This window comes from Epargyreus clarus, unplaced genomic scaffold (assembly GCF_041222505.1).
Source record: "Epargyreus clarus isolate Ecla_fem2 unplaced genomic scaffold, WU_Ecla_fem_2.2 ptg000026l, whole genome shotgun sequence".
Lineage (NCBI taxonomy): Eukaryota > Metazoa > Arthropoda > Insecta > Lepidoptera > Hesperiidae > Epargyreus > Epargyreus clarus.
The window spans coordinates 5,088,110-5,112,938 of record NW_027332233.1 but is presented as its reverse complement, the minus strand read 5'-3'; the positions used below and the strand labels follow the sequence as shown (position 1 = coordinate 5,112,938).

The 24,829-nt window shown below is 35.8% G+C and overlaps 1 protein-coding gene and 1 non-coding gene across 3 annotated transcripts; one reads left to right on the top strand and one right to left on the bottom strand.

Moving 5' to 3' along the window:
• Window positions 1–1,398: 1,398 nt before the first annotated feature.
• LOC140753290 (troponin C, isoallergen Bla g 6.0101) lies at window positions 1,399–9,362 on the bottom strand. 2 transcript variants are annotated; one of them, XM_073087783.1, is made up of 6 exons: window positions 9,268–9,362; window positions 8,757–8,784; window positions 4,131–4,274; window positions 3,141–3,263; window positions 2,011–2,142; window positions 1,399–1,568 (listed from the first exon to the last, which is right to left on the bottom strand). In XM_073087783.1, the coding sequence occupies exons 1-6, from the start codon at window positions 9,268–9,270 to the stop codon at window positions 1,540–1,542; spliced, it is 459 nt and encodes a 152-aa protein (XP_072943884.1). In that variant the 5' UTR covers window positions 9,271–9,362; the 3' UTR covers window positions 1,399–1,539. The 2 variants fall into 2 exon arrangements, with proteins under 2 accessions (XP_072943884.1, XP_072943883.1); XM_073087782.1 differs by lacking the exon at window positions 9,268–9,362 and having other exon boundaries at window positions 8,757–8,954.
• Window positions 3,817–3,888, top strand: TRNAH-GUG (transfer RNA histidin (anticodon GUG)). Its single transcript has one exon. It is a non-coding gene; the product is annotated as a tRNA-His (tRNA).
• Window positions 9,363–24,829: the final 15,467 nt, after the last annotated feature.

Below are 24,829 nucleotides of genomic sequence, written 5' to 3'. Positions count from 1 at the left end.
GTTTGGAATCTGCCCTCTCTAGTCCCAAGCACCTATGATTTTTCGGTAATATGTGTATTAGAAATTAATGATCACTTATGTAGCGGAGAAATACATTGTGAAATACTCGAGACGCCTGAGAGTGCTTAACCCTACAAGACTCAATTTATTTGTGCGTGAATAAAATAAATAGGTTGTAATTAGTGATCAGAAGGTAGGGAAAACATATAAAAATAAAAATAAAACCAATTTTAACGGAAAAAATATGAATGGTGTGTGAAGTCTACCAGGTCTCACTTAGTGAGTGCATTAGACCAAGGCCTAAACCTCTCTCATCCTAAGGGGAGAATCATGCCTAGGAGCGGGACAGTAGTGGATTGACGACGACATGTTGACTTGCAACTGCATTAGAGATGGCTCGATTGAAACCCTGAACCAAATAATATATTCTTTAAACTCGCGTTTATTTCAGTCTCTTAAGACCCTATATTTGGAAACTAAATCTGTTGTTCTTTGAGCGGATTCCAAAGAATATCCAAGATACTAGTTAAAGTATTCAAGAAGTTATTTTTATTACATGAGGAAGAATACTAATATCAACTTGTACTTTCACCAGATTTCGTATTTTTTTAATATGAAAACTTTGGTTGGTGTGTACGGCACTTTAGTAATTTAGTGTAGGTGTCAAACACGATACGGATTAAGGTTGAAATGTTTATTTTCTTTCGAAATTATAATGACCTGTTCTGTTACAAGTTGTTAGTGAGTGCTGCTGAGGAAGGCTAAATAACTACGAGTAAGTATTTCTCTAATATGTACCGTAATATTTCATTACGCTGAGTATGTTTGACTCGAAAAATATTGTGACATAATGACAGCTTTCTTATTATCTTATATATAAAATTCTCGTGTCACAATGTTAGTTACCGTACTCCTCCGAAACGGCTTTACCGATTTTCACCAAATTTTATATGCATATTCAGTAGGTCTGAGAATAGGCTAATATCTATTTTCATATCCCTAACTGATAAGGGTTGTTCACCCTTAACATTTTTTTATTAATATGGCAACACAACGTTTACCGGGTCAGCTAGTATAATATATACTAATTACATTTATTTGTGTCGCTTTAATGTTCTCCTCAAAAACGCCATGTTTGTTTACAAGGAAGAAAATCAGATGTATTTATTTTTCTTATTTATTCTTTTATAATAGATATATATGTAAATCTTATCTGCAAGAGATCTGTCTACATCTCTATCAATAACACTTTTATTAATCACTTTCTCCAGTGCCTCTCTAATTATTTTAGTAATAATCAAATTTATATAAAACAGATAATCCTAATATGTGTACAAAAGTAAATTATTTCATGAAAAATTAAAGTTAATGTCATAAGTAAATAAAATAAAGATAACATTGTTTTAAAATTTTATTAAAACAAACATTCATACACCATTCACAGCACTCATCACTTATTTTTCCAAAATGAGCCTCGTCGTAGCATTTTCTTAAAGATACATTTGACAATTATAAAATTAAGTTCTTACGCTAAGATGTTTATTCACCAGTCATTACCTCAAGGAATTCTGAAAAGAAATAAATAAAAGAAAGAAAGAAATTTATATATTATTAAATTCCACATACATACTCGTAAAAGTCGGAGTGTGTGGCATCACCGCCATACCTTTTACTGCCTCATAACAGCAATGTTAAGCGCTGCTGTGTTCCGGGGTTGATTACAGTATCCTTACCATGAGTTTTTACGTTTTGACAAATATGATTGTTTTGGTATTTGTTTACGTATTGGCCCATATAATTTCCAAGTTCTGACACAATCCGCTAGGGGCGCTGATTGGAAATTATATGGGCAAATACGTAAACAAATAATAAAACAGTCATATTTGTCAAAACGTAAAAACTCATGGTAAGGGTACAGTTGTCCATGGACGGCAATAACCGCTTACCATCAAGTGAACTACATGCTCGTCTGCTACTTCTATATTATAAAAAAATAGATACTTCACGTACCATCAAAGTCAACGGTTCCGGAGCCATCAGTGTCAATTTCCTCAATCATGTTGTTCAGATCATTTTCCGACAGCGTATTGTCCAGCTCCCTGAAGATCTCCTTTAACACTTCTGTGGTTATGTAGCCGTTGCCTACACAAAAATAAATATTATACCCTCTAGCGGACTAAGGGGGGCGGCAGAAGGCCGAAGAGCAAGAAGCAGAAAAGATAGCAGAAGGAGGCAGAAGGGGCGGTCCGCCCCGTGCCTCCGATCCTGGGGCCCCCAAACACCGTTCTTAAAAATAGTATGAATCAGCAAAAAAAGGCAGCGGAATCATACGTATTTTTCGGCGAGTAATTCTATGACACATTTGTAATTTTGTAAAATCAAATCAACTTTTTACACTGGGGGCCCCATTTAACTTTCCTCCCCGGGCCTCCAACGACCATAGTCCCCTACTGACTATGATAACAAAGCGTCGTAGTCGTAGAACAACAACGGATTTGACAAAAATGCGAAATTCACTTTTCATCATATTTGGATAAGTGTCTAAATATTATTACTACATTACAGAAAAAATCTATGTATTTTAGTTTTCAAATGAATCAGTCGGTATAACGACGGATTTGAAATGGGCTCATAGTAAAATTACGTTTGTGAATAACTTGAAATGGTTGCCCTGTAAAGATTGGTAGTTGTTAAATCCGACTTTGTTCTACGATTATGACGTTATGTTCTATGTTCTACACTCATACCCCACACTAGGATTTTTGTGTCGTGGTTGCTACGAACACACACAAAGACGAATACCCAAAAGCCCACCCAGGATAGAAATCGAAAATTGTCATTTAGATGTCTAATTAGCCGGGAATCGAACCTGGAATCCACTGCGTGTCAGACCTATATAGTACCACTCCGCCACGTGGGTCAATTTTCAGTGTGATGATTCATTGAAAAAATATGAGAATAATTTTAAAATCTAAATTCTTATTTAATTTTTCCACTTTTTTATATATTTTTTTGTATTTCTTTTAAATAAATATATGTATAATTCTATACGTATATATGACATATCTATATGTGCATATATGAATATAAATATTTTAGATTTTTTTGCAATTATTTGTGTTTTTTTTGTTAATACTCACCTTCTTTGTCGTACAATCTGAAGGCTTCCCTCAACTCTGCTAACATGGCTTCATCATCTACCTCCTCTGTAAGGAACTTAGCAGCAAGCGTGCAAAATTCACTAAATTCTAACTGACCAGAACCTATAAAACACAATAATTGAAAATCACTTAAGATGTTCAATTATTAAAATAATTTATAGTGCTTTCTACAAATATGTTATTCCTATAATTTAGATAACATTGGCAACACAACGATTGCCAGGTCAGCTAGTTATATTAATCTGTCAAGCCGTTTGGGGTGCAGGGCGCGACTAAAAATAAGATAAAGTTCGAAAAACATTACCCTCTGCGTCGGGTAAAATCGGTTTATCACATTACTATAAGACAAAATTGTGTTGATAATAGATACAACATATTATAAAGGAAAGTAGAGTCATAAAAGTTAGCTAACGTAGCACAAAAAATTAAATTTATTTCCATACTTGTATTTATCAAACAATTTATAAAGGAAAAAATTCAGCTTATAACATTTTTAGGGAAGAATAAATAAAAAAAAAGTACCTATTTTTAATATAATAATTATCTGTGGATTCTGATGTTATTATTACAGACTGATAAATAATAAGATTCGTATTACTTTACTGTTATCTGTTAACACATTCAGAAATTCGCCGATATCACACATGTCTCAATAGCCGTGATCGTCTAGTGGTTAGGACCCTACGTTGTGGCCGTAGTAACCCAGGTTCGAATCCTGGTCACGGCAATGTGAAAACATTGTCACGGTGAGACGATTTTTTTTTTTATTTTTTTAGGAAAATATTTTTAAAACTGTTTTCAAATTTGCTTTACATTTTTTGGAAAGCTGCCCACTATAGAAATTTCTTCAAACCGTTTTATTAACGTGTCACAGTAACGCCATCTATATTTGGCACAATATAACATTTGTTTACGTTGAGTTCAGCGCCATCTAGTGGTGAGTTAGAGAACTACATAGTGCTGACGTACCGTCTTGATCAACTTCATTGATGATTTCCTTGAGTGTGTCTTCGTCCAAGTCGTGGCCTAACATTTCTAAGATTGTGCCAATCATGTCTGTGCTGATAACTCCCTTTTTCTCTGAATCGAAGGCGTCGAAAGCGTTTTTCAGAACTGCGTACAAAAATTAATCGGAATGAGATGTGCCCTAAGTGAAATTAATAGATACTTTTGTAGGCATCTATCGTAAACCTATCAATACTAATTATAAATTAAATAATTGAAATAAATAATTAAATTTGTAATTTACAATAAATATTACTTTTTAATTGGTACAATACTAAAGTCGTCGAATTGAGATATCCTTACTTTAGTTCACGCAAAAAAAAATACAGTTTTACAAATACAATTTTACAGATACAGTTACACATAATAAAAATAATCATTAGGTTGCAACTAATGTTAATGTTGTATAAAAAATATTATTACATAGATTATGTGTAAGAATATTATATTTAAGTATCTAGAGTAGAGTATTAAAGATCTACATCTTTAATACTCTACTCTAGATATATACATACGGACTCTACAGTCCGTAGTGTAGATAGAGATCTACTTCTTAAGTAGTTGTTTGGTTTTTGTTTGGTCGATAGATAATTCAAAATATCAGGTGAAAATATTGTATTGAAACCGAGCGATTAGATATTATTCCTAATTGAATTGCTGCCCTCACTTAATTCAACTTTAAACTAGTGATATCTCGGCTTGTTTCTATAAAACGATTAGATTTTGAGTTTCAAGGGATTGCTGAATCTAATGTTTGTGCCTATATTTTTATTCAATAAATTTCACTTCATATCTCAATTTCATCACGTAATAATATATTTGAAGTAGGATTATAACACAATCTGGGTAAAAATGTAGGTATATTTCAAGCTGTAAAAACCTAGAAAAAAAGTCTTCAAAATTGGTTTTGAAGGTTCCGAGACCATTATGTACTGACAGACAGTCTGACATAATTATATATGCTTTTATATTTAGTTATCATATTGTATAGGTTCGACTGTGTGGGTTCCTACCATTATCTCATAAAAAGACAGCAATTATTAAATAGTTCATAAATTGGTTCAATGTTATTTGTGGTTTTAAAATAATTTAACCACAATTTGTGCTCATTTATATTATGATTTGCTTTGTTAAGTAGGTAAATGGTAATATTTTAAATTGGTTGGAAAAATCTAGTTATATTTTATCCAAGGTTATTTAAAGATGATTTTCCCTTGTATCGAAAGATAACTCCAATCATACATACATACATTGAAATAGGTAGACTTAATCATAATAACCAGGGCCGGATTTAAGGGAGGGCAACTCAACTGAAAAAATTGTTCATTTTATTCGAAAAATAATTTGGGGCCAGAGGGCCTCCACTCCTTTGTTGCCCCAAGGCCTCTAGACCTCTAAATCCGGCCCTGATAATAACATATTTTAACAAGAAGTTCGCATATATCCGAATGTCAGACACTTTTACAACGATTTTATAATTTGGTCAAGTGCATTATAAATTTTGTGTTGATCTAAGCTCTGACTTTATTCGTGATAATATTTTGTGTATGTGATTCGTTTACCTGTAAGAAAATATTGCAACAATTTATGTAAGTTTTTTGTAACACATGTCAGCAGTATTTGTTCTTTATCTTTATTTATTGCCTTTAGTGACCTGAAAATGCTCATAAAATCTACGAATCCCTACTTTACCATAGTGGTAAATAACTTTATCCTTTTTATTTCGAAATGTTTTTAAACAACGACACTTCAAACCGAAAATAATGTCGTCAATCCATCGAATGCGAAGCGACATTACATCCCGAATAACTACCCGAATACCAAATATATAGAGAGTTGTATAACACAATTAAGTACACGAATATCCCTTAGCTTTGATTACTCAGTGATAATAACAGACAGCGACAGGCACTTGTACAACTAACGATAAAGCGGTCAGGCCCTGAAGGGTTCAGTGAAATGTACAAATTATATTAATGAATTAATTTTGCCTCTAATTTGCTTTGTGCTCATTTTGCGGTCATGCCCAATTATTGCGGGAAATTCGTAACGGTTAACAATGTGAAACATCAAATGAAGTGCCTATCTATAATATATATAATAGCTAAATGCTATTCGGAAGTAAATAGTCATGTAGATATATACATGTCAAAAGATGTTTTACTTACGTTTTACTATTTTAGGATTTAATAACCAAATTGCAAAAACTCTTAAAGTTTCGTCTTAAATAATAAAAATATTTTTTTTACATACGATTTTAACTTATATAATTGTGTTAGTGTTATGTTCTATTGAAGTGTGCAATAAAGAATATTCTATCTATCTAGATTACCTCTTCGAAGATGTTAATTCATTTCATTTTTCATTTCATTTCAATATTATTTTTCTAACATTAAACATGTCTATGTTTTGGTGGATATTGCAAGGGTGTGGATGACTTAAGTAAGGGGCGATCTTAGCCCTCAGTTCCCTTACCATGAGTTTTCAAAACATCCCAAAATTTTACGTTACGTTTACTCAATCCATTATTCTTTTCCGTTTGCTTCAGTAGACTGAGTAAACGGAACAATAAGTAAGTGCTCAAGTCTTTTTGTCTGCCTCACATGTTCGCAAATAAGAGAGACAAAACATAAAGCGCCATTTTGTCAATTTAGACAATCAATGTTACGTTACGGACACTATAGTTCTGGTACAATCCTCTAGGGGCGCTGATTGGAAATTGTATGGGCTCATACGTAAACAAATACCAAAACAGTCATACTTGTCAAAACGTAAAAACTCATGGTAAGGGTAACCGCATCTGTGATCGGCGTCTGCTAAAACCATTGTTCTATGTAGAGTTGGATATAGACGTTTATTTGCGGCAGTATTTACCACTTCTTATCATAAGTTAGACTGCAAGCTCGTTTGATGAAAAAAACATTTGAAAAACTTAATTGGTGACATACATTTTTTTTCTTTTTTGTTTGTGCACACTAATTTTGCCTGTCGTATGCACATTCCTGTCCAAGGGTTGCTGGAAGAAATTCCATTTTCGAATAAGCAATCCTTTGTACTTCATTTCTATCTCTTCTGTATTGTTATCTTTTTTTGTGTACAGAAATGTATTAAATAAAAATAAATAAAATACATTGTGTGAACGACAAATAGTCTTATACGGAAGTTCCGTATAGCAACTACATCATGTGGTTTATTTTATGTATATCGTGTTATAAATAGCTTACTTCAATCGAAATAGTAAATTACAGGAAATATAAACAGATAGTGCTTTGGCTATCAAAATGCGTATAATATTTTATGCATTGCCTGCATTATGTTCTCTTGGCAGTAACTTACTAACGCCATAGCTATTTGTTTGAAATTCTAATATAATGTCGATTTATCGAGAATTTGTTTATAATAGCTTAATTAACACCGTTTTATCTATTGTTTCTGGATCTTTTCGGAATTCAAGTTATACAAACTGTGCCCTTAGTATGAGTTTTTACATTTTTACAAAAATGACTGTTTTTGTAATTGTTTACGTATTTGCCCATACATTACCAGTCAGCGCACTCAGCGGACTGTATCACAACTGATTGGAAATGTATGGGAAATACGGTAACAAATACAAAAATAGTCCTTTTGTAAAAACGTAAAAACTCATACTAACGGCGCAGTACGTATAAAGGACTTTACCATTTATTACTTCTGAACTCCACGTACATTATACGTTAAAATAATATTGAAATTAATATTTCATTCAGACAATAAATTTATTTTAACGTTAAATAATTTTATCGTTAAAATTTCGACACAACTAAACATCTATGCGGTTTTAAAACGAAATTTACAAGTAATTAACATAAATGTAAGCAACCGAAAATGTATTCAAAATATTTACTTAAATATACACTTCACGACTTAAGCTGGAGTTTATAAAAAAACTTAAGAAATCCCTTAAAACGTGTAATTAAGACTTCAGACCTTATATTTATGCTTAAGTCTAAAAACGTACCTAATATCACATCTTGACTCCTTTCAATGCAATTTTAGTGAAAGAAAATCTTGAACTGACGTAACCTCGTTTTTTTGGCAACTGTATGCGCAAAAATTAATTACGCGATTTTAATGAAGTTACAAGTATTTGGTTAGTTTCATTTCCGCTTTTCATTTTATATGAATATAATTTTATTATAATAAATGCGGAATATGTTCCACTTTCATAGCATTGTAAGTATGTTTGGTAAAGATAATATCATTAGTTCCTGGATTACTTACAGAAATATTACGTATTTATAAATAGGTATTTTCAAATACCTGAGAATGCCCAAATTCATTAATGTATGTATTCAACTGTATGAATTAACTGTTTTTATGATTTTATAATATATATTTTTTTATAAATCCAAACTTAGTAGTCATAATTGTCCATAATATATATTGGTAACCTACTCCAAATATTTCCGGTAATTGAGTAGAATTGCAATACCTTAGTGATTTTTGTATACAACATCATTCACAAAGGCAGAAATAAACAGTATGCGAAAAGGGAAAATAACAACACTTATGAACCCTGAGCTTTGAGCGCTGTAATTAAATAATACTCACGAGCAATTTGGCTGGTGTCAAGTTCATCCTGAGCACGGCACATGAAAACAAATATATATTGAATTAGATACGTCACAACGAAAAACAATTTGAAATTCATTGTCTCAAACACATCACTAATGTTTCACTTGACACGGATATTTTGTAACACACAAAAATTGCCTATGGAACTATATAGACCTGTTGTAACAGTTTTTGATTGTACGAGTATATAATTTAATTATTAAACAATTATATGATACACAATCCCTTTGGCTGTTTGAATCTTGTTGGCGCATACTATAGGAAATAATTGCTATCCAACATACGTCATGTTACGTACGAAACAACTAATCATTGTGATTGTGCGATAAATCTAATAATTTAACGGTTAAAACACTCGCTATTTTATATTAAGTTTTCTTTTAAGATAAGTGCAAAAATTTGCGACATTTAAAGAATTAAACACTTTCAAACATGCATTGTTTTTTATTTGTTTTATAAAACACTTTATTGACACTTTTATACGCACCATATTGTTTTAAGTTTTGTTTTTATTTGTATTCAACGAGATTAACTCTATTTCAGGTATGGATGTGCGTCCACTGTGTACGGTTGGTCCAGATTATCGACCGTATCTACTTATATATCGCATGACTGACGCATTTCGATTAGATCGAAATTTGCAGGGGTGGTTAACTTGGGTCTTTTGAAAATCTATTATTTATTTCTTAATTTAGCTTGCTAACAACATTATTATTAATCTATATAAGTACTTAATCTTAATTGCTGTTCGATTGTAAGTGAAAAAGATAAGCAGTTTTACTTAGTAAGAATCTACTCTTTTGATGTTGGGCTAAAACTAAACTTCATAAAAGTATTATAATATATATATTTTTTTTATAATATAGGAGTAGGAGACGAGCATGCAGTCCACCTGGTGGTAAGTGGCTACTGCCGCCCATGAACATCTGTAATCAACCCCAGATAGGATTAGATATTCCTACCTGAGGTCGGCCACATATGCGCCGCTACCCCTGAGGACTAAGCTGGAACGCCTCGGAAAAGTCTGACTCCCTTACCACACCCTTCAAAACGGAACACAGCAGCGCCTAACACTGATGTTATTAGGTAGAAATAGGTGTGGCGGTGGTGCCGCCGGAGTCGAACCACAAAGGGTTCTACCACCTTCAGATGAAGATGAAGAAGAAGATATTTATGATAACACTACGCTTACTTAATTAATAATAATAACTTATTATGCCTAAATGTGTAATTTTATAGTTACTTTTATAATTAAATGCTTTCTTAGGCATTTTATGTATAAAAATAACAAAATAATAAAAATAAGCAGTAAGCATTTGAGTGTAAGAATATTTCACAAATGTATTGTTTACTCGAACAAATCTACCAATTACAAATAAATATAATGAAGTAAGATATACATTGCTATTATTAATTAGGCATTATTTATTATTATGCTCAGTGCATGATATATGAACATTTTGCTAATCCCTATAATTTTATTAATATTTTGACAGGACATGCTCTTAAGCATCATAGGTACATAAACTCGACTGCTTAAAAATAATTAAAAAGGTAGATAAATAATGCCTAATACCTACATAACTCCCATTAAAGACGAATCCAACGACGCCTCACTGGTTGAAATACGACTACATCAAGCCATGTAGGTTGTAGAAAGTGCAAATAATTAGACCTATGTATATATGTATGTATATACATACGAGACATGATTCGCAATGATTAAATCCGTAGACGAACTAAGCTTATCGACATAGCTCTCAAAATTAGCAGGCTGAAGTGGCAATGGGCCGGCCACATCGCTCGGAGGACCGATAACCGATGGGGAAGAAAGGTCCACGAGTGGCGACCACGCGTAGGCAAAAGGAGTTCAGGCCGCCCCCCGACAAGGTGGACCGACGACCTGAAGAAGACGGCGTGAAACCGCTGGATTCAAAGGGCAAGGGACCGGTTGGAGTGGCGTCAATTAAGGGAGGCCTATGTCCAGCAGTGGACCTCAAAAGGCTGATGGATGAATGGATGGATGACATATATACGCCCAAAACATTACTCTCCACAGTCAGTAAATGCCTGTTAGAAGCTGAGAGACATAAAAATAATTGTAGATTTATTACAGTGCCTATGCATCACTTTTCAGGCATGTAGTTTTAATGGCAGTACTTTCTTTCTTGACGTGGATAACAGAGAATACGACTGTGGTATAACTTAAAGAAAAAGTTCAAAGAGTTTCAAAGATTAAATATTTATCTACGAGTCCACGCAATCTTAATAGCGGTGAACTAATAAAGTGAACGCCTTGAGGCATTAATTCCGCCGTTTGTGAAAACTACTTACCTCATTTTACAATAGTGTATAAAAAAAAAATGGTTGCCTGTAAAGTCGGTTTTACGGGCGAAGATTTTACGTGACAACGTTTTTTTCTCGGTAGAATATTTATTGATATGAATATAATTAAATTGCACAATAGGAACAAGGAATTGAATGAAAATAAGAATTGCACAAATTTTAACTATAGAAATATATTTTGTTTAGTCTCTAGTGCTGCGCGCGCGGCAGACCGATCATAGTTGAGTGGGAGAGAGACGCAAGGCATTCGGCGGGCCTCTCTCTCGTTCGGTGACTCATCGTAACGTTACCGGGCGTTACATTTTTCATAAGTGACTCCCAGCCGCAACCTAATTTAAGACGTTGTCACGTCAAAATAATGTTAATTCCTTACTACAAAGCTTATTTCTAGCGTAGAGCATTTTGTTATCTAACGGTGGTCTTCCAATGGACTAACTTACATAATATGTAGCGAACACCCTAATCTTCAGGAATGGCAAGCAATCTGAAATCGTCTGGAAGTTGTTTATAATTACAGATATTCATGGGCCAAAATGACCACTTACCATCAGATGAAGGCGTCTGCTTTTTTATAATATTAAAGTAGCAGATGACCATGCAGTCCACCTGAAGGTAACTCATTAGTGCCGCCCGTGGTCATCAGTAATCAACCCCAGATAAGATTAGATTCCTACTTGGGCTCGACCACGGATGCGCCGCTACCCTTGAGGACTAAAAGACCTTCGAAAAAAGATGTATTTTTTCAAGGCATTCCAGCTTAGTCTTACCACACCCATCAAACCACAACGCAGCAGCGTTTAACACTGATGTTATGAGGCAGGAATAGATATAGCGGTGGTGCCGCCGGAGTGGAAACACTAACACCTTTGAAGTTTGTAATATGAAGAGTTTGTATTTTAATCTTTTTAAAATAGCTACGTCTAAAAAGTCTCCGATAAAGAACATAGTAATATTTCTAGAGATCAAATAAATTAAAATGTGTATTTATTATACACTGGCTATGTTATTTTATGTAGATTTAACTTCTACTTTATGTATTACATAGACGAGCTATTATACAAATCATCGTTAACTTTAGTCCCACTACTGGGCATAGAGAGATCCAGTCTTATACTTCAATGTTTTGTGGGTATCATGATCGAATTCAAATAATGGATGCTTCGTAAAACAAAAAAGAACTAATTTACTTTAATCGGATTTAAAAATATTGATTTCTCTTTTAATTTCTCGCGACACAACTATATTATGGACGCAATGCACAATCTTATTTGGATTTACTTATAATCCATGGAGAATAGTAATAGCAGCGTCTTTAGTGGTCCTATATGTATTAATATATACAATTACGGCACAGCACGGCACGGGCGGCAACGATGGAAAAACTTGTTCAAGTGGAATATGGTAAAGAAGCAACTCTATCTAATAGAGGTTCTATCTGAACCCCATCTCATATGCACTGCAACTCCTGAGAACTAATATAGTCGTCTCATATATAAGACAGCCGCTGTCCATATCAGTCAACCGAAATAAAAAAGTACTTCGCACAAGTGGCGATGGTACCTGCCCAGTCGCACCATACTGGCTCTACGTTTGGCTCTACAAAAACAAGAAAATAAGGAAAAGAAAACATTTATTAAGTGTGTATAGTTACATACATAGTATAAATCATTCCATCTCTACATTTCAAAGACAAGAAAATAAGCGAAATAAAACATTTATTAAGACTATGTACCTACATACATAGTAGATGGCAACATTTTCCCAACTTTCCTCGCTCAAGTCTATTTGTATTTACCGACAACATTAATATTAACCACTCCGTGTCATGTTCTAGTAGTCGTATAAGTAATTCTGGGAAAAGGGTACACTTTTATCCCGTGAATATTTGCTGATGTGTCTGCGTTAACAAGATTTATTTTCACCTCTGTTACCAACTCAGAAGTGATACATATTGCACAGATACATTAACGCGAATTTTTTTTAGCTTCAAACGTGAAATCTTATTACGGGCGTAATCTTCGAGAATTCTATCCATAGTAGATGAGAAAGATTCTAGCACGAACTTTAGATAAATTCAACAGCGTAAAGATTCTAACAAGTTTATTATTCTCCTTTTATTTTTGTTAGACCTTTCTTAGTAAAGTATTCAGTACTTATAATTGGTTTAAACAAAAGATATTGATTTTAACGAGAAAGGTTAAAACTAAGAAGTAAAATAGTGTGATTTTATTAATAAGAGTAAAAGGTCAAAGTTATTATAAATACAGAGTTTCTCTTACGGATATTAAATGTATGTTACAAGATTTATCTGGAAATTAACTTATGCCTTTCCTATTTACAGATGACGTATGCGGTAATATGACCGTGCAAGACTTTTGTATACAGGGTTCGATTCCCGGCCACGTAAACTTTTTAATGATTGATTCTTTCTTCTTCTTCTTTCTTCTTAAAAAACGTTGTACAAGAGAAAAAGAAAATTATTCGCGTCTTTACTAAATAAAATATATCGGACTTCCAAGAAGATATAATTGAAAAAGAAATGCTCAAATTCTTTACATTTGTAAAAAATAGTAAATAGGCTAAGTGATATTAACATGAGTATTGAGTAACTAATTCCATAATGATCTGGAACTAATACGGTAATATGTACAATTTTACTATTCACGCCATTTGGACGAAATATTGCTGTACATAATTAGCGTATCGCGATTATTAAATTAATATGCTTCGTCATCAAATTATATTGAAAAATGTAATTGAAATCTATTGAGGGATGCGTTACTACTTAATTACAAAGTGTATCAATGTAATCAAATTCTTTGAGTAAGCCTGATACGAACGAAACGACGAGCCTGAACGAAAGATGATATAGGAATCTCTTTGCCAATTTTATCAGTGTGTATTACTTAATGATATATGGATCCGAAACATGAAAGTTAACGAAACAGAATTTTCAACAGTTGAGAGTCGCCGAAAAGCAATTGAAAAGGTCATGTTGAGTACCTTGTTATGCAATCGTATCAGAAAAGATGATATTCGATAACGAAACTTTACATATATGGCTGTAGAAATTATACAAAGCAAATTGGTGCGTTTGAAGCATAGTAGATGCGAAGATAATAGATAGGAAGGAAAGTTTTGGAGGCCTAGGACTGATCAAAAATGTAGAACGGCAGCCTATGCACTTGAGAATTTAAACAAAAAAGCTTAAAACTAAATAGTGACATGAATTAGAGACCTCCACCCAGCAATAGGTAGCGAATTATTGAGAAAGAATAATCAGAAGATGTTGGAATATCGTTTTTTATAAGATAGAAGCAGCAAACAAATATGCAGTTTACTTGATACGAAGTGGTCTACGCCGCCCATGAAGATATGAGACCAACTTCATATAGAGCCTTTTACATTAAACTTGCTTGTCGAAGTAAACATATATATCCTCGCGATTTAATTGATTTTATTGCTATTTGATATTATTATTATGAGACATGGAATACATTTTTAAACACAGCTTCTCTAAGTATTATAGACTTTGTGGCACTAATGAGCTGTAAACGATATGTTCAGTGAGGCAGCACGTAATTTATTCGAATATTTAAATGGGTAAACGGAGTTTCAAAGGACATGTTAAAACAGTTAGTATAGCATTTTATGAGCAGCGTATGTGCTTCAATGAAAGCTTTCATGGAGCTTAAAGGCATAGGAGCAAACTAATGCAACACGTAAGCTCGTACTAGTTGACAGTTGACAGAGAGTACAGAAATAATCAGAGTATCATAATTATTCTCAAGATGAAAGGTTTCGATCATTTTTGAAGGTGGTAAAACACTTTGTGGATCGATTCCGGCAGCACCGCCGCCCCACCCCTTTTTCTGCTTATAATAGCAGTGTTAAGCGCTGCTGTGTTCTGGTATAAAGGGTGTGGTAAGGGAGACATACTTTTCTGAGGCGTTCCAGCTGAGTTCCTCAGGTGTAGCGGCGCATCTGTGGCCGATCTCAGGTAGGAAAATCCTATCTGGGGTTGATTAAAGACTTCTATGGGCGGCAGTAGCAAGGCATTTTAGTCAAATGCGGAGTGTTAAGCTTCATGAGCCTATAAGAACTTTTTTCACAGAACTTTTAGACATGTTAAATCGAGTTATAAACATATTTTCAAATACTTCAAAAAACAATTTTACTTGCTTAAGATTCCAACCCCGAACCCCGTATGAGAGACTAAATTTGAAACTACTAGGCTCGCTGCTTTAGTACAGAAGTTGTCATACTCAATTAACTAACAGATAGATATATCAATTAGTTAACGGTTGACCGCCTCTGGCAGCGTGGAATGAAACGCTAGGAATCCTAGGATGGTGACATGCAATGTCAATGACGGGGCCAGCGATGCTCAAATTGCCGTCACACTGTTGCTGCTTGCTCTTCCTGAACGTCTATTTTTAATTTGGACAATATACACTAAACTACATACTATTAAAGGTAGTTTTATAAATCAAAAATGTAAAGTAGCCTAAATAAACACGCGTGGGATCCTTAACACGTCACTACGTCTAAAATAAAATTTTGTTTGCTGATATGGGTCTGGTAGTTTGTGTACATATTGTGTCATATTTTGTGAATCTATGATGTTCATAACAAGTCACTCTTCTATTATCAATCTATCACTAATGCATTTTTACCCGTGGCGATTAAATAAGTATACCAATCTGACATTAATACGTATCTCTACCTTATTATAACCTAAAAATGAATTATTTTTACCTACTCATATTACGTATATTATAATATACGTATATTATAACCATTTGAACGTACAGAGAATACAGAAGATAATACATTAGCTTTCATTGTTACTTAGTCTACCATAATATTTGCTATAAATATATTACTAGGCGTTTACTTCAACGTTCATAGAATATTTTTTTTAGTGTGGGTACATTTTTTCACTAGATTTAAATAGCAACCCAGCACTCAATCTACATTATGGTAAGTGGTCACTGCCGCCCATGGATATTTGTAACCTGCTAAGACTAAGATAGTGGCTTTATGTCGGTAAGGCTATATATTAGTCACCGCATATCTACTACAGTGTTCGTGGCCGTGGCTATATGTGACCGCAGTAAGCAAATCGTTTGCAGAAGTTGGCTTAAGCTTGGGCTTAAGCCCTTAGTTTTAGTCAGTGGCGGACTAAGGGCCTCGGAGACCTGGAACGGACAGTTGAATAGGGGCCAACAGTGTAAAAATTTTGATTTGATTTTACAAAGTTACAATGTGTCATAGACTTACTTAGAAACAACCCATTCACAGAGTTTTGGTTCTCACGACCTTTTTAACAGTTTTTGGGAGCCCCCATGACCAGGGCCGGGGCGGACCACCCCTTCCGACCCATAGTCCGCTAAAGGTCTTAGTAATAAGTCTTTCTCACAATATCTACAGGAAAACCGTCTACTATCCGGGATTGAAACGCCAACAAAATCTTTACAGCTGTTTAAAAATACGTCATAATTACAGCCATTACACGCGATCGGAAGTATCCCACCTACATAATTATATCGCGATCGATACATTAATTGGCGAACCTTAACGCGTCGCAATTTCATCAGCATTTTAATATTGATTGACTAATTGACGGGCTGATGGCCAAGCGCCATCTGTATGAACGACCACCCGCGTGGCGGAGCGTTCGCCATACTCTTATGTGGGTTCCGGGTTCGATTTCCGGCCCGAAAAATATTTACATAATGTATACGAGCAAGCGAGCAATAATGAATTTTAATGTCTGTCTTGGGTGTTTGTGTGTTCGTCTTTGTGTGTATTCATATATTCATGGCACCCAAGAGGCGGAATCCGTTTCGGAGGAGTACGGTAACTAACATTGTGACACGAGAATTTTATATATTAGATATTTATTGTAAGACTATTTGTATTTGAAATTTGGCCTCTCGATCGAGGGGTCCGAGATTCGAATCCCAGGCATACACTTAATTTCTCAGAGTTATGTGCGTATTAGAAATTTTATTATCACATCGTGGGAAACATCGTGACCTGTATACCTAAGATATCTTTAAAATAAAAAGGTTACCGTAACTTTTTTTCAATTTGGACAATATATAATAAACTATTATATACTGCTCAAGGTAGATTAAGCAGCAGTGATAGCCTTTTTTTTTTCTTTTCGAGGGGGAAACCTTCAAAAGGTAGGTACCGACGATGTGGGAGCGACGCCGGGTTATGTGGGATTTTTACCGTACTAAAACCTTAATCTGTTCATCTACAGAAGCTGACCGTACCTATCCTACAATTTCCCATAGCAACGCATTCACGTAGTTATTGATCTCGTAGTAACTCGCTAGAACACACATTACTTGCCTGATTGGTAAGATAAGCGTAAACAGTTCGAGTTTCTGTTAACATATATAACGTTCTGAATACTCTATTCAGTTAAAGTTCTAGAGTTCTAGAAGTTTTCGTAGTGCAAGTGTGAAGACACAACCTAAATTAGAATATTTGAATCAGGGAATTTGATTGCATATCTGCGATAGATTAATCGAAGAATTGATTTTTAGACCAAAAAAATCGATTACTTTAAATTATCTCCAGTAATGGAACGATTCAGTGAATCGATATTTCAAACTAGAAAATCAAAATTCTATTATTTTCAAAGTTAATTGAATATTAACAAATGACTTACAGTGCTGACTGTTACATATTTCAGTGATTGTTTGGTCCTGGCGACGTTCTTTTTCGCTAGCTTCGCCGCTAAATATATAAAAGATTGAGTTTTGGATAATCGATTGTATAGGCCTAGATTTTTTGAGAAGCTATTTATCACACTTCGATTCGAATCGATTCAAGAATCGATCTTTTTCGGAGAGAATAGCCATCCCTAATTTGAATACTTAATGAAATTATTTATGAATAAATTATCTTACACAATTACAACATAATTATGGTATTAATCTTATCGTTGTAGTAAAATTAATTTGTACACACTTTTTATTGCGTAGAACTACTAGTATAATAAAATGTCCAAATTTTTCATTCATCAACGCATAGAAACACTTACTAGGTAATTTAGTCTTGCATACCTAACAGTCGGACAGTGTGGCTCCTGTCTTGATTAAAAATTAAAGTAAGGTCACACATATTATAGTAACATAATACTTTCCTAATTTAATCAAAACAATAAGTCAAGAGAAGCATTTATAGCTATAAAGATGATGTCTAATATGGGACTTCATCAAAGTTAAAACATTCCCCTTAAACCAATTACTTACTACTCCCAGTAGTTTACAAATGAATAGATTTATTCTCCGTGTACAATTCAAAACGTATTTAGTTGCGGTTCTCAGTAAATGTAACGAGTTAAATTCCCACTATTTCCCCTAATGCGTACTATTAGGGGAATGCTCTTTCTTATCCACGCTAAATCGGTATTGGTCGACGACAATTTGTGAATCCGCACCAAATCGATTGTCGTTACTTGTAATTAGTTTTGTATGTGTTAACAGCAACACACATTATTTTTAATGATTTAATAATATGTTTTGTAAGTTATAACTTATATGACTACAATTCTTTACTAATCTTCTAATTATGACAGAATATGTAGTGGACTAGAGGCGTAACATTTTTTCGAAACCTTTCAACTTAGTCCAAGTATAGCTGCTATATATGTAACTGCTGTAAGTATGATTGATTACTGGTGTTTTTCTTACGTTGCATGCTAAATCGACGGTTGCAACACTAAAGTTAAATTATAAAGGGCTTTGTTTTTATATTAACAAGTGTCTCCAAAAGTATAAAATTCATTACAGTTATTTTGGTGTAAAATTATGTTTTAACTCCTGAAAGATTTGACTCTACTTTAATTGCAATTGAAGCCAAAAGGTAGCTACTAAATTGTTTTTTTTTTTAGAACAAGCTCTTATCCCCTATACAGTTTCCGTAGGGTATGAATTAATGTCCCTGTAGTTTCGGGACCAGAATAGGGCTACGGTATCCTCTGCCTGTCGTAACAGGCGACTAAAAGGGGGCTTCCGGGGTTGCGAGCGGTAAGAGAAGGAGCTCGAACCGCCCGGTAAGCGACCCCGGGAAGGACGGCGGTGTGTGCGGTCGCATACCGTCGTACGTACCAGATGGTGTGGCGAGCGTCAAGCTCACCTGGGCAGAGCCCGACGGGGCAACGCGCTAAGAGGACTCCGGTTGCGTTCCTTTGGAGATCCCGGAGCCCTCTACGCAGCGCTGAGGACGGCCACCGGGGGGGGTTTTAGTGCGGTAAAAATCCCACATAACCCTGCGTCGCTCCCACGGCGCCGGATACCTTTTGAAGGTTTCCCCCTCGTGAACAAAAAAAAAAGGGTATGAATTTAAAACTAAAAGATGATTTATTTTTATGTTCGTTATCCCCCTATTAGACCATCGACTTGTTATATTTGGGTTGCAATTATCATAAGTGAACAGCAGTGATAGCCTAGTGGTTAAGAAACGCGGCCTCTCGATCGAGGGGTCCGAGGTTCAAATCCCAGGCACGCACCTCTAATTTTCAAATTTATGTGTGTATTAGAAATTAATTATCACTTGCTTAAACGGTGAAGGAAAACATCGTGAGGAAACCTGCATACCTGAGAGATTTATAAAAATCTTAAAGGTATGTGAAGTCTACCAATACGCACTTGGCCAGCGTGGTGGACTATGGCCTAATCCTTCTCATTCTGAGAGGAGACCCGTGCCCAGCAGTGGGACAGTAATGGGTTGATGATGATGATGATGATGATTATCATAAGACGATTTATTTTTTGGATGTCAGGGGAGGTTAGTGTTAAGCTGAAGCCTAATTGGTGGAGTCGCAAAAGCTATACCTCGGCCGCCGTTTTAAAAATATATATGCTTTCTAGCTTCTAGACCAGGGTAAGATTAGTGGAAATAGTGCGTTGATCGTCTTATAATGTAAATGTACATTTACAAGCCTTCTTCTTGGACTTCGTATAAATATGAGATCATTAATCATCAGGGTTATCACATTTTTTAATACAAACTGTATTTGCGATCAAATAACATTTACCTTTATCGCTAATAAATGGTGGTAGGCCCTTGACATTCATTAATTATCCCCGAAGTGACAAGAAACGTTGGCTCGCTCGAAGCAACATGTGTGCTTTACACACAGCCCTAGATCGTGGATCGCATACAAATGTATAGCAGGAATGAATATAAACCACACCAGACCCTTTTTATGAAATTATGGGAGGCCTGCCGTATTCTTCATTACGCTGCTCCAATGCGTATTGTTGGTGATGGAAAACATTTGTTGGACGTTTTTAAACCGTTCAAAAAGGTCTCCGACGAAGTGTAAAGGCGTTTGAGACGTATTCTCAAAAGTACGGAAGCCCGCATAAAATGTTACCATTCTCGATCACCCATCCAAGTTTCAGCAGCGTCTAACGTTGCTTGACTCTGTGATATACAAACAGCGCGACTATGTTCGCTACTCAAATACGTAAACAAATAAACAGTCATTTTTGTTAAAACGTAAAAACTCATACTAAGGGTACAGTTACACTAAATAGATAGGACATTAATAGGAATGACGAACGTGTCACCGCAATCGAACCTTACTTTATTATTTATTCGATAAAAGGTAAACTGACCCGACCATTTATCGAAAACCCCTTTCGAGTGGGTACTCAAAGGATTTTGACAAAGTAAAAAGTGCGTGTTGGATCACACACAATGAGAGTTCTCCAATTGAGCTGAACGTTCAATTTACCGGGAACGAAAACATTTCTGAAACGTTTTCATGATCAACATTTTTTTCGAAATTGTCCAATCAGGTATTTAAATGTTTGAAGAGGCAGGAATGTTCCTAGATATATACGATTTTAGAAGAGCATATCTTCCTCAATTATATGTATAACACGCTTAATTTTACCCGACTGTGGACTGTTTTTCAATCGTATGTATGTAGGTATGTTTTTTTTTTTATAATATAAGAGTAGCAGACGAGCATGCAGTCCACCTGATGGTAAGTGGCTACTGCCCCCCATGGACATCTGTAATGAACCCAGATAGGATTAGATATTCCTACCTGAGGTCGGCCACAGATGCGCCGCTACCCTTGAGGACTACGCTGGAACGCCTCGGAAAAGTCTGTCTCCCTTACCACACCCTTCAAGCAGTGCCTAACACTGCTGTTATTAGGTAGAAATAGGTGTGGCGGTGGTGCCGCCGGAGTCGAACCACAAAGGGTTCTACCACCTTCAAATTGCAGGGGCATTGACAAACCTTGTTTGTCTATGCCCCTGTAGTTCCGGGACCAGAATAGGACTACGGTATCCCCTGCCTGTCGTAAGAGGCGACTAAAAGGGGGCCTCCGGGATTGCGGCAAGAGTGGGAGCTCGAACCGCCGGGCTAGCGGCCCCGGGAAGGACGGCGGTTGCGTTCCTTTGGAGATCCCGGAGTCCTCTACGCAGCGTCGAGGACGGCTACCAGGGGGGTTTTAGGTATGTTTGTCAAAGCTTAACGGATGTTAAAATATCAAATTTGTCTGTGTTCGTCGAAATTGCTTTAGTGACGTCTACATAACTTTTCTTTTCATTTATGTTTTTTAAGCAATCGGCCTTTTTTTGTTTTTGTAATAATTACTACTTTTCATTATTATTTTTTTGTGTCTTTTTTATAAAAAAATATACCTTACAATTTTAAGTGTCTTTTTTTTTATCGAGGAGGAAACCTTCAAAATGTACCCGACATCGTGGGAGCGACGCCGGGTTATGTGGGATTTTACCGCACTAAAACCCCCCCGGTGGCCGTCCTCTGCGCTACGTAGAGGGCTCCGGGATCTCCAAAGGAACGCAACCGGAGTCCTCTTAACGCGTTGGCCCGTCGGGCTCCGTCCAGGTGAGCTTGACGCTCGCCACACCATCTGGTGTGTACGACGGTATGCGACCACACATACGAGTTCCAGTTTGTGACATTTGGATACAGAACCCTCAAACACCTGAGCCCTAAAGTACCGATTAATTATAAGTACTGATAATATCTAGTACACTTAATCAACCGTGTTCTGTCCTCGAACTTAATTATACTAGACAGTTTATCGCTGAATAACAAATCGATACTAATGAAAAGTGTCCTTTTCAAAATAGTGAATAATGTTGGGGTTTTAAATAACTGCAGCTTCATTAGTTAGTAACATTAATTTTTATTCCGCCATTTTTTTGACAACAAGAAGACAAGAGAAAAAATATGACGTTTAGATGCAAAGGCTAACAATTTATAAGTCCGGTTTATTACGATGGCAACATTTCTCAACATGCCCCCGGGCGTTGAAAGATAATCTTTCAACCAGAACATGTCACAGGTAGCGGGCATATTCTATTAAACGATCGCCGAATTATCCCTGATGCTGTCTTGATATCTGCTACTCGAATAATCCCATCAGCTCCTGGATGAACAGCAACAACTCTTCCAAGTTTCCACTTCAATGGTGGGAGGTCATCTTCCTTTACAACCACCAGCGAGTTGAGTTTTAAGCCATTCTTGCAGGAACGCCATTTGACTCTTTGTTGCAATTCGGAAACATATTCCTTGGACCACCTGGTCCAGAAATGCTGCCTCAGCTGCTCAATACGTTGATATCGGGTTAAGCGAGAAGTTGATTGTTCCTTGTAGCTCGGCTGGGGCAAAGTAGTAAGAGGGCGTCCAATCAGGAAATGTCCAGGAGTCAGTGGAGTGCAGTCCGCTGGATCTGATGACAGTGGAGACAGTGGTCTGGAGTTCAATATGGATTCTATTTGCGTTAGCACGGTATACAGCTCTTCATAAGTCAAGTTACAATGTCCCAACACTCGGCGTAAATGAAACTTGGTTGACTTAACACCTGCCTCCCAAAGACCGCCGAAATTAGGAGAATAAGCTGGTATGAAATGAAAATTTATGCGTTCATTGGCCATATTTTCGCTCAACGAATCTTTATGAGCCTTTAAAAATTTGGATAGGTCGTTGCATGCACCAACAAATGCAGTACCGTTATCAGAATAAATATTACTTGGTTTTCCTCTACGTGCAATAAACCGTTTCAACGCTAATAAATAGTTGTTACTCGTTAAATCACCTACTAGCTCTAAGTGAACAGATTTTGTGGTAAAACAAATAAAAATTGCAATATAAACTTTAACTAATTTACAACCACGGCCTTGACGGCTTGCGCTCATAATAGGACCTGCATAATCAACGCCTACATTTTCAAATGCGTAACCACCTGGAACCAGACGCTGACGCGGTAGATTTCCCATCAAAGGAGTTATAATTTTACCTGACATGCGAGTACACTTTACACATTTATGATAAGTTGCCTTGGCTAATTTTCGACCACCAATGGGCCAATATGACTCCCTGATAGTGGCTAATAGCAACTGGGGACCAGCGTGCATTAGCTTTTTATGTTCATAGTCAAAAAGAAGTTTTGTGAAAGCATGCGTGGACTGTATTATTATTGGATGCTTTTTACCATAAGAGAAGTCTGAATTGTCAAGGCGACCTCCAACGCGCATTACTTTATCATCATCTAAGAAAACATTAAATTTAAGCAATGAGCTCTTTTTAGGAATATTTTGGTCATTTAAAAGTAATTTATATTCGGGGAAAGACTCGTTTTGACATATGCGAACTATTAAATTAATAGCATAATTTAATTCTTCATTTGAAATGAACTTAGTTTTGAATGTTTGTTTTCTGCAAGCATTTACAAAGCGCAGGACGTATGCTACGGAACGAACAAGACGTAAAAAATTTGAAAAGCGACTGAAATCGACCAAGCTACTCTGATTTGCATTGTCAATATCAACGACATTAAAAGAAACGTCTAATTTAGTTTCTGGCAATTTATCTTTGCGTGTGGGTTGAACGGGCCATTGAGACTGACTCTGTTTTAAAAATTCAGGCCCAGACCACCATAAATCTAAATTCAGCAGAGAACCAATATCCACACCACGGGATATTAGGTCTGCCGGGTTCTGATCAGTGGGTACATGTCTCCACGTGCAGTTACCAGCCCTTTCTAGAATTTCAGCGACGCGGTTCCGAACAAAAGGTTGAAGTCTAGAAGGCAACATTTGCAACCATCCCAACACTATGGTGGAATCTGTCCAAAAATAAACCTGATTAATTTTCAGTCGAAGTGAATTAAGGACCTTCTCATACAACCGGGCAGCCACTAAGACACCACACAGTTCCAGTCTTGGTATAGTCGTTGGTTTGATTGGTGCTACACGACTCTTTGCCATTAATAAACGTACCATGACTCCTTCATTATTGGTACTAAGCACATACACGCAAGCACCATATGCGTTTTCGGATGCATCAGAAAATATGTGCAAATCTATCGTGTGATACGAATCACAGACGACCAATCTCGGGATACGCAAGTCATTCAAATGAGGTAACGTTTTTACAATATGATGCCAACGCTTTACAATTTCTGGCGACAGAGGTTCGTCCCACATTAACTTGTCTAACCACAATTTTTGCAGCAACATTTTCATTTTAATCACGCAAGGCGCTAAAAGACCCAAAGGATCAAAAATTTGTGAAATACTTGATAATAAATTACGCTTTGTATTACTATTTGGAATAACATCACTTATTGGAAAGCAAAGTTCATCAGAATTTGCGTGCCAGCTAAGACCTAATAATTTACTGGGCTG

Excerpts from the sequence above, each read along its gene's own strand:
- LOC140753290 (XM_073087782.1), bottom strand. The coding sequence starts at position 8,856 with ATGAATTTCAAATTGTTTTTCGTTGTGACGTATCTAATTCAATATATA. Across the intron at positions 3,264-4,130 it reads CAATGAAGTTGATCAAGACG|GTTCTGGTCAGTTAGAATTT; the intron begins GTACGTCAGCAC and ends TGTGTTTTATAG. Across the intron at positions 1,569-2,010 it reads CGGAACCGTTGACTTTGATG|AATTCCTTGAGGTAATGACT; the intron begins GTACGTGAAGTA and ends ATTTCTTTTCAG.